Source organism: Lampris incognitus, chromosome 5 (genome assembly GCF_029633865.1).
Source record: "Lampris incognitus isolate fLamInc1 chromosome 5, fLamInc1.hap2, whole genome shotgun sequence".
Lineage (NCBI taxonomy): Eukaryota > Metazoa > Chordata > Actinopteri > Lampriformes > Lampridae > Lampris > Lampris incognitus.
This window is the reverse complement of record NC_079215.1, coordinates 9542159-9551813: the sequence shown is the minus strand read 5'-3', so window position 1 is coordinate 9551813 and position 9655 is coordinate 9542159. Positions and strand designations below refer to the sequence as shown.

The window sequence follows — 9655 nt, the reverse complement described above, 5'->3', positions numbered from 1 at the left end:
TACAGACACTCACGCTCTAGTAAGGAAAAACTAAAAACTGACAAGAAAATAGAAATAAAAGAATAAGAAATAGAAATAAAATGTATCAACAAGCATGGTGCACATAATACCCTATCTATACTGCAGCACAAACAAAACCCGACAGGGTAAAACAAGTGGAAGGGCCGGTCCGATGACCATTACCTCCGAGTGTCTGACACTCTCAGGGAGGAGTTGTAAAGTGTGATGATGGCCACAGGCAGGAATGACCTCCTGTGGTGCTCTGTGGTGCTTTTCGGCAGAATGAGTCTGTTACTAAAAGTACTGCCGTGCCCGACCAGCACGTCATGAAGGGGGAGACATTGTCCATGATGGCACATGACTTCAACAGCGTCCTCCTCTCAGAAACCGCCGCCAGAGAACCCAGTTCCACCCCCACAACGTCACCGGCCTTGCGGCTCTTAGCACTCTTACTTACTTAGTAGTAGTAGTAGTAGTAGCAGCACTCAAGCAGTACCTGAGACTTGAATTATTGGTAATTTGTTGTTTGTGTGGAATGGGCGTTTATTTTTTTTGTACCCCCCCCCCCAGTTGTACCTGTCCAATTACCCCACTCTTCGGAGTCGCTAGTGCACCGACCAGGACACATACCCACATCTGACTTTCCACCCACAGACACGCCCAATTGTGTCTGCAGGGACGCCCAACCAAGCCGGAGGTAACACGGGGATTCGAACCGACGAGCCCCGTGTTGGTAGGCAACGGAATAGACCGCTACGCTACCCGAGTGCCTGCAAATGGGAGTTATTTTAAGTTGCCTTTTCTCTCCTTTTTTTCCCCAAATTGCAGAATAAGTCATTACTGTCATGTTACAGGTGTGCAGATGGTTTTATTTGTGTGTTGTGTAAGGTCGTTTGTAATGTAAAGGTTGACCCTGTTCTCCTTCGTCATTATTTATGATGCCCCTCTCGCTGCTTCAGGGAACCAGGACCTGTGTGGGATGGAGCTGCGTATTGAGGAGCTGAGGCACCACTACAGGGTGGAGCATGCCGTGGCCGAGGGGGCCAAGAATGTCCTCAGGCTACTGGGGGCCAGTAGGGTCCAGGACAAGAAGGCGCTGTCTGAGGTTAGACGAAACACAAACATTGCGTAAATGTTTTCCCATTCGCTCACCTGCTCCTACATGCACGTTGAAAACCCAATTTGCTTAATGCAAAGTTGCTTGGTGGCAATGGACCTGCTTGGCACATCATATATATCTTTAGATCTCGTCTTGATGCGTGCTCAATAATCCAGGTAAAGAAATCACAGGAAGGTGAATCAGTTCATCTGGACACGTTTACTGACAGATATTCATTTCATCACTCACCTAAGTGACCTCTTCAGTCTCAGCTGACTGCAGATATCCCCACCCTTATAAACAATACAGCAGCATAACGACCGAAACCAACGACCATTTTCATATGCAAATTTATGTGACCATTAACTAGAGTTACGATGGCCGTGTGTACTATTCACAGAGAACTGGGGAATGGTTTTTATCACAGCATTGTAAGATGACGACAGTTTACTCTTAAGTTCACAGGGAAGGCTCATAGTAGTACACATGGCCATTGTAACTCTAGTTAATAGTCACGCCACATTTGCATATGAAAATGATCGTTGGTTTCGGTCGTTATGCAACTGTATTGTTTATAAGGGGTGGGGATACCTGCAGTCAGCTTAGACTTAAGAGGTCACTTAGGGCCCAGACACACCAAACTGACATCAGAGAACTAGCGGCGACGAAGGCCGACTGTTGCGTTGCCTCACGTCGCCTGCATCTGGGCCAAAAAGTAGCACTTGAACACACTGCAAAGACTACTGCCAATGGCCAACTAGCATGTACGTTCTGCACCTGCGTGCGAGGAAATAACTCTCCATACCAGCAGGTGGTGGTAGTCTATTTGTCATTCAAAATGTGGAACTGGAAGACCCAGGACTGCAGATACACAAATGCTGCAGATAAATGTAACCTCCAATTTTAAAAAATTCGCTCAGCTCTTTCCTGTTCAGTTCCACATGTTGCTTCTATTAGCTTTAAATAGACTTTCTATTAGCTTTTAAATAAACTTTCTATTAGCTTTTGAATATTAGCTTCTTGAAATGTTCAGGTGAGATGAAGATGAAAAATGAGACGAGCCTTCTGTGCGTGGCCTCTTGACTTCGTCGTTTGCTTGCTTTCATAACTTCCCATTTCTCTTTTCGTGTACTGATCCGCTAAGCTGAACAGCCAATCAGAGTGATCTTTCTCAGCAATGGGCTCCGCCGCCGATTCAGAATCGGCTGAAAAGCTGCTGATGGGGGTCCGACTAGGCGGCGTTGTAGTGGGGGGAAAAAGGGGAAGGACCTACCAGGGCCCAGAAGGGGCAGGGGGCTAAGGAAGCCAGGAATTAAAAGTTTGCAAATTTTTATTTTTAACTAATTAGTGTCATAATTTCAGTTAAAATTGGCTTAATACATCGGCTAAATACATCGGTTAAAGAAACTAGTGGAAGCTCTCTGAGACCCCTCTCACCCCTGTCTGAGGACCCTCTCACCCCTTCCAAAAGATGCAAAATGGTTTAGCCCGCCCCTCACGAGCATCTCTCAATGCAGCTCATCTAGTCCTGTCGCGAGTGACTGCTGATACAAGCACGAGCACAGAGTCATGTCTTTCCTAAAGAAAGGAAAATCCGGGTTCCAGAAAAGGAAAGAAAAAAGGGGAAGGGAGAGAAGGCAGAATGAGGGAAAACAACGGTTGAGTAACTTCGTCCAAAAGAAAGGTGAGCTAGGAGCTTTTAAAAGAATGGTGGCCAGCTAACTAGCTAAAGAGGAAAGCTATGATAGCTAACTAGCGAAAGAGGAAAGGGGCCCACAGAGGCTGCTTATGTATAGGGCCCAGAATTTTGTGCTACACCCCTGGTCCGACTAGTGCCAACAGTGTGGGGCACACCGCAAAAACTAGGGTCACAGACGCTCACCGACGGCCCGACATTGGCCGATGGTCACGGCCTGGTGTGTCACGGCCTTTAGAAGAGTGATGAAACGTTTCTGTCAATAAATGTCGTATCCAGATGAACTGATTCATCCTTCTGTGGTCTGGAGATCTTGTCTCTCTCGCTCTCTCCCCCACACTTAGTCTCTATCTGGACATAGAGATGTTTTGATGCTTTCCTGTCCCGCTCTCTGCCCTCATACACCCACCACTTAACATAAATACCATCTTAAACATCGATCCTGCAAGTAGTAATTAAATTTATGGCATCCAAAGTTAAACGGCTACTTAGCAGCTCACTGCCGGGATGTTTAAGATCAAATTTAACCATGTAAGGGCAGTAGCCATTGTCAGCATAATGCTAAGGCTGAAGTGGTATGACTGTTTTAGCTCTCTGTCTCTCAGGGTTTAAACGATGTCCTTTTGGTGGTGATGGTGAGAACACTGCAGCACGGCAAAGAAGATTTGTTTTTATTTTCTAGTTCTTTCACCCCTTTATTCTTTTACTTTGGTGACTTTGGCATTCTTTTGCCATTTAAGATGTTATTAGCGGACACCCCGTTAGCAGCCATGATATCGAGCAGTGTTCTGTGTGTCTCTTAAAACGCTGCCGAGCCCGGTGTCTGCTGCTGAGGTCACCGGCAGACAATCTGTGACTGTGCAAACTCACTTCCTGGTTTGCCAGTAGGCTGCATTGTGAAAGAAAATGCAAATAACAGTGCTATATACAGCCGTATAATGAAGCATTATTAGTCACAAGAGCCGTATGCCACGCCGATATTTGCATTTTCTAATGCATTTCCGCCTGTTGGCAAACCGGAGAGTAAATTTTCCCATTCACAGTTGTCTTCCAGTGACCTCACTGCGACAGTGACTCACAGAAAACGGCTCGGTGTGGTGGTTGCTAAGGGAGCGTTGTCACCAGAGCATACACTACCGTTCAAAAGTTTGGGATCACCCAAACAATTTCGTGTTTTCCATGAAAAGTCACACTTATTCACCACCATATGTTGTGAAATGAATAGAAAATAGAGTCAAGACATTGACAAGGTTAGAAATAATGATTTGTATTTGAAATAAGATTTTTTTTACATCAAACTTTGCTTTCGTCAAAGAATCCTCCATTTGCAGCAATTACAGCATTGCAGACCTTTGGCATTCTAGCTGTTAATTTGTTGAGGTAATCTGGAGAAATTGCACCCCACGCTTCCAGAAGCAGCTCCCACAAGTTGGATTGGTTGGATGGGCACTTCTTTGAGCAGATTGAGTTTCTGGAGCATCACATTTGTGGGGTCAATTAAACGCTCAAAATGGCCAGAAAAAGAGAACTTTCATCTGAAACTCGACAGTCTATTCTTGTTCTTAGAAATGAAGGCTATTCCATGCGAGAAATTGCTAAGAAATTGAAGATTTCCTACACCGGTGTGTACTACTCCCTTCAGAGGACAGCACAAACAGGCTCTAACAGGTACTATTTAATGAAGATGCCAGTTGGGGACCTGTGAGGCGTCTGTTTCTCAAACTAGAGACTCTAATGTACTTATCTTCTTGCTCAGTTGTGCAACGCGGCCTCCCACTTCGTTTTCTACTCTGGTTAGAGCCTGTTTGTGCTGTCCTCTGAAGGGAGTAGTACACACCGGTGTAGGAAATCTTCAATTTCTTAGCAATTTCTCGCATGGAATAGCCTTCATTTCTAAGAACAAGAATAGACTGTCGAGTTTCAGATGAAAGTTCTCTTTTTCTGGCCATTTTGAGCGTTTAATTGACCCCACAAATGTGATGCTCCAGAAACTCAATCTGCTCAAAGAAGTGCCCATCCAACCAATCCAACTTGTGGGAGCTGCTTCTGGAAGCGTGGGGTGCAATTTCTCCAGATTACCTCAACAAATTAACAGCTAGAATGCCAAAGGTCTGCAATGCTGTAATTGCTGCAAATGGAGGATTCTTTGACGAAAGCAAAGTTTGATGTAAAAAAAATCTTATTTCAAATACAAATCATTATTTCTAACCTTGTCAATGTCTTGACTCTATTTTCTATTCATTTCACAACATATGGTGGTGAATAAGTGTGACTTTTCATGGAAAACACAAAATTGTTTGGGTGATCCCAAACTTTTGAACGGTAGTGTATATGGAGAGATAATATTCAAAATCTTGATTGTGTTATCCCTTCAAGAATTGAACCAGCAATGTCATGTAATGGATATAATAATAAATTAGTCATATATGTTGATGTTTCTCATACTCTTCTTTACATAGTAGTTTGCAAAACACAAACACTAGAGTGCATTGATTGAAGAGACAGGAAAGTAACAGATCCGATTATATGAGGAAAAAAGATAAGGAAAGGCAGGAGAACAAGACACGGGCGCATGGCACGGTACGGTGGCGCAGTGGATAGCACGGTCGCCTCACAGCAAGAAGGTCCTGGGTTCGAGCCCCGGGATAGTCCAACCTTGGGGGGTCATCCCGGGTCATCCTCTGTGTGGAGTTTGCATGTTCTCCCCGTGTCTGTGTGGGTTTCCTCGGGGGGCTCCGGTTTCCTCCCACAGTCCAAAGACATGTAGGTCAGGTGAACCGGACGTACTAAATTGTCCCTAGGTGTGTGTGTGTGTGTGTGTCTGTGCCCTGTGATGGACTGGCAGCCTGTCCAGGGTGTCTCTCCACCTGCTGCCCAGTGACTGCTGGGATAGGCTCCAGCATCCCCCAGACCCTGATTGGGATAAGTGGTTTGGAAAATGGATGGATGAAATGGACGAGAACATAAAACATTAAAGGCTTTTTAAAATGGCCGATCAATAAAAATGAGTTTTCGAGAGAGGAATTTGATTTCCAAGTATACAAAAATAATACCAATTTCTCTCTCTCTCTCTCTCCCCCCACAGGCCCAGTCTCGTCTCAGCGAGGCGTCACAGAGGCTTGACCTGCTGAGAGATTCTCTAGACATGCGCCTGGCTGAGCTGCCAGAGGACCACCCCAAGGCCAGCATCATTAAAGAGGAGTTGGTGCTGGCCTCCTCCCCTGCCTTCAGCTCCCGCCACGGAGCCCCCTACCTCCACAACCAGTACAGCACCCTCAGCAAGCCATCCCCCCTCACCGGTGAGACTTTGTCTGTCATTTGAAGAAATAGTAGACTATCAGTACAAAGTAGCCTCAGGAAGCCTTGACCTCGTGTCAGGGAGACATAAAGCTTGGTTGACCGACTCATCCCACAGAACAAAACGCATGCACTCAAGTACACACACTCATGCATAATGTACATAAAGCAAGCAGGCCAAAGAGCAGCATGTTCATTGCACGGCGTGTCCAGGAAGTCAGCGTCCAGACTTGCTAAACACAAAACAGAAAAACACACAACGTGCCGACATGAAGATGACCAGATGCATCTTTCTCCCGACATGAGATGAAATGTGCTCCATTAAAGTAGATGGAGTTAATAGACACTCCATTACACTCCATTAGTGGTAGATGGAATCCCTCCCAACAGTGAAGACGTTTTAATACTACTGTCTTCGTTTGCTCAAAGCTTCTGCCTCCGGTGTGGGAAGATGGTGGCACAAATTAATGTTTGCAGCGGCCTCACCCAGTACTGGTGTGGGAAGATGGCGGCGCGAATTCACGTTTGCAGCTGCCTCACCCAGGCCCGGTGTGGGAAGATGGCGGCGCAAATTCACGTTTGCGGCGGCCTCACCCGGTACCGGTGTGGGAAGATGGTGGTGCAAATTCCCGTTTGCAGCAGCCTCATCCAGTAACCGTCCATGCAGTGTCTTTGTCCACATCTGTGTCTAAGACTGTCTTTTTTTGATGGCTTGGGAGAGCTGGTGCTGGATCAGCTGGGAGGGCTTGGTCTGCTGCATCCTGTGGTCCCAGGGACCACGGCTCTGCCTGGAGCTGTGCCCCAAGAGGAAACACCGATGGCGGTCTGACAGGACGCGGGGAAGCGGGGCAGGCTGAGCTAACTGCTAGCCCATGCAGACCGGCAGTTCCAACAGTCATCCTGGCTGGTGTCCGTTCTCCTGGACAGTGATTTTTTTGTTTGTTTAGTTCAGTTATGTGTGTTAGTTTGATTATATATGTTCTTTTAGTTGTTGCAGTTTTTGGATATGTGGTTTTGTCTTTGTGTTGTGCTGCTGTGGGCGGGGGGAAACAATGTTTCATTTCATGTGCAGAAGTGCATGAAATGAAATGATAAATAAAGTGTTTCTGATTCAGATGTACAAGGAAGTGCCATTGAAACCAAGCCCCCCCCCCCCACCCCAAAGTAGTGTGTTGTTTCCCTTATAGTGGTCAAAGTCAAAGGTGTTGTCCTACCATCTGAATACTAGCTCCCTGGTCGGGGGTTTCTGACTTGCGTGTCCCCTTCTGTGACTCAGGTACCCTACAGGTGCAGCTGCTGGGCTGTGTGGGTGTGTTGGAGGTCGTCCCAGGGCGCAGCAAAGGGACGGCGGTCATGCTGCCTTGCTACAGCCCAGGAGACAGCAGGTCCTTCATGAGGGGCAGCAAAGGACTGTATGGACGCAGCGGGTCCGTCAGCGGGAAGACCCCCAGCAAGATGGACGAGCTGTCCTGTAAGATGGAGCGAGTGTGTGTGTGTGTGTGTGTGTTCCTGCGTGTGAGTAGGTGTATTGTCAATTTGTGTTTCAAATGCTGAACTGTGTCTATGTTCATGGAGGGACAGCTTTACCAGCAGACTCAGCCAGACTACCTCGTTGGCCTGTGCAGGCAGTTCCCGAACAGCTTTGTCAAGCACTTGCACTCGTCTGCAGCCTCCCCAAGGAAATCAGTGGCGTTAATCAATAATTTAATTGTATGGCTAATAGTGTAAGCTTAGCTCATTTTTGTGCACATGTCAGAGCTAAGCTGGATCCGGGAACTGCTTGTGAACATGATTTTCCCCACTGCAAAAAGTAGCGGGCATGTAACGTTCCTCTCCTGCACAAAGTGGAGGGCAAATAACCTATCCGTTAACCTATCAGTCAGTCTTCACTCCAACCCTCACCTATGGTTGGGTAGTGACCGAAAGGGTGAGATCGCGGATCCAAGCGGCTGAAATGAGTTTCCTCCGTAGGGTGTCTGGGCTCAGCCTTAGAGATAGGGCAAGGAGCTCAGACATCCGGAGGGAGCTCGGAGTAGAGGCGCCGCTCCTTCGCATCGAAAGGAGCCAGTTGAGGTGGTTCGGGCATCTGATAAGAATGCCTCCTGGGCGCCTTCCTTTGGAGGTTTACCGGGCACGTCCAACTGGGAGGAGACCCCGGGGTGGACCCGGAACTCAATGGAGGGACTACATGTCCATTCTGGCCTGGGAGCAACTTGGGATCCCCCAGGGGGAGCTGGAGGGCGTTGCTGGGGAGAGGGAGGTCTGGAGTGCCCTACTTAGCTTGCTGCCACCGCGACCCGACCCCAGAGAAGCGGCTGATGTTGAATGAGTGAATGAATTGGTCCTGTCATTTGCTCATGTGTTACTGCAAAGTAAATCCGTTTCTCTCCAGTCCCCATCCTGCACCAGCGTGTCCGATATAGCTGTTGTATTATTAATTTTGCATGTTTGTGTGTTTTTCTGTGCCTCGTCCACGCGTGTGTGTGTGTGTGTGTGTGTGTGTAGCGGAGGTGAGTGCGGTGCTGAAGTTAGACAACACAGTGGTGGGGCAGACGGCCTGGAAGACTGTAGGAGAGCAGGCCTGGGACCAGACCTTCACTGTGGAACTCGAGAGGGTGAGCACAGAAATAAATAATATATATATTATAAATAAATAATATAAAATAAAAATAAATGTACAGGTGTTTATTTGTATGAAATCAATCAAAAAAAATCTCTGCGTGTGTGTGTGTGTGTGTGTGTGTGTGTGTGTGTGTGTGTTTCAGTCACGGGAGATGGAGATAGCGGTGTATTGGAGGGATTATCGGTCACTGTGTGCTTTGAAGTACCTTAAACTGGAGGATTTCCTGGACAACCAGAAGCACAGAGTCCAGCTGGAGCTAGAGCCACAGGGGCTGCTCCTGGCCGAGGTACACACACACAAACACACACACACATGCACACACACACACACACATACACACCTGGTGTCAATTGTGATTTGGGAACACAGATGAAAAGACCCAAACAGGGGCGTCCGGGTGGCGTGGCGGTCTATTCCGTTACCTACCAACACAGGGATCGCCGGATCGAATCCCCATGTTACCTCCGGCTTGGTCGGGCGTCCCTACAGACACAATTGGCCGTGTCTGCGGGTGGGAAGCCGGATGTGGGTGTGTGTCCTGGTCGCTGCACTAGCGCCTCCTCTGGTCGGTCGGGATGCCTGTTCGGGGAGGGGGGGAATAGCGTGATCCTCCCACGTGCTACGTCCCCCTGGTGAAACTCCTCACTGTCAGGTGAGAAGAAGCGGCGGGCGACTCCACATGAATTGGAGGAGGCATGTGGTAGTGTGCAGCCCTCCCCGGATCGGCAGAGGGGGTGGAGCAGCGACCAGGAAGGCTCGGAAGAGTGGGGTAATTGGCCGGGTGCAATTGGGGAGAAAAAAGAGAGAGAGAGCTCGAAATACGTCAGTTCAAACCCGGCATTAGACTGCGTCTCCTCATGCGTCTCTAGCGACCACTTGTGATCGGATCTCACTTTCCCGCCCTGTATGCAAATAAACACATACATCACTGTGGGGAGGG

The 9655-nt window shown here is 47.9% G+C and overlaps 1 protein-coding gene across 2 annotated transcripts in view; it reads left to right on the top strand.

The window, feature by feature from the left end:
* pkn1a (protein kinase N1a) overlaps window positions 1-9655 on the top strand; it is a 112386-nt gene that overhangs the window by 78054 nt on the left and 24677 nt on the right. For both annotated transcript variants that reach the window (XM_056279753.1, XM_056279752.1), the window contains exons 6-10: window positions 960-1105; window positions 5881-6094; window positions 7369-7563; window positions 8598-8707; window positions 8858-9001. In XM_056279753.1, coding sequence (XP_056135728.1) covers window positions 960-1105; window positions 5881-6094; window positions 7369-7563; window positions 8598-8707; window positions 8858-9001 — 809 coding nt within the window. The remainder of the gene's footprint in view (window positions 1-959; window positions 1106-5880; window positions 6095-7368; window positions 7564-8597; window positions 8708-8857; window positions 9002-9655) is intronic.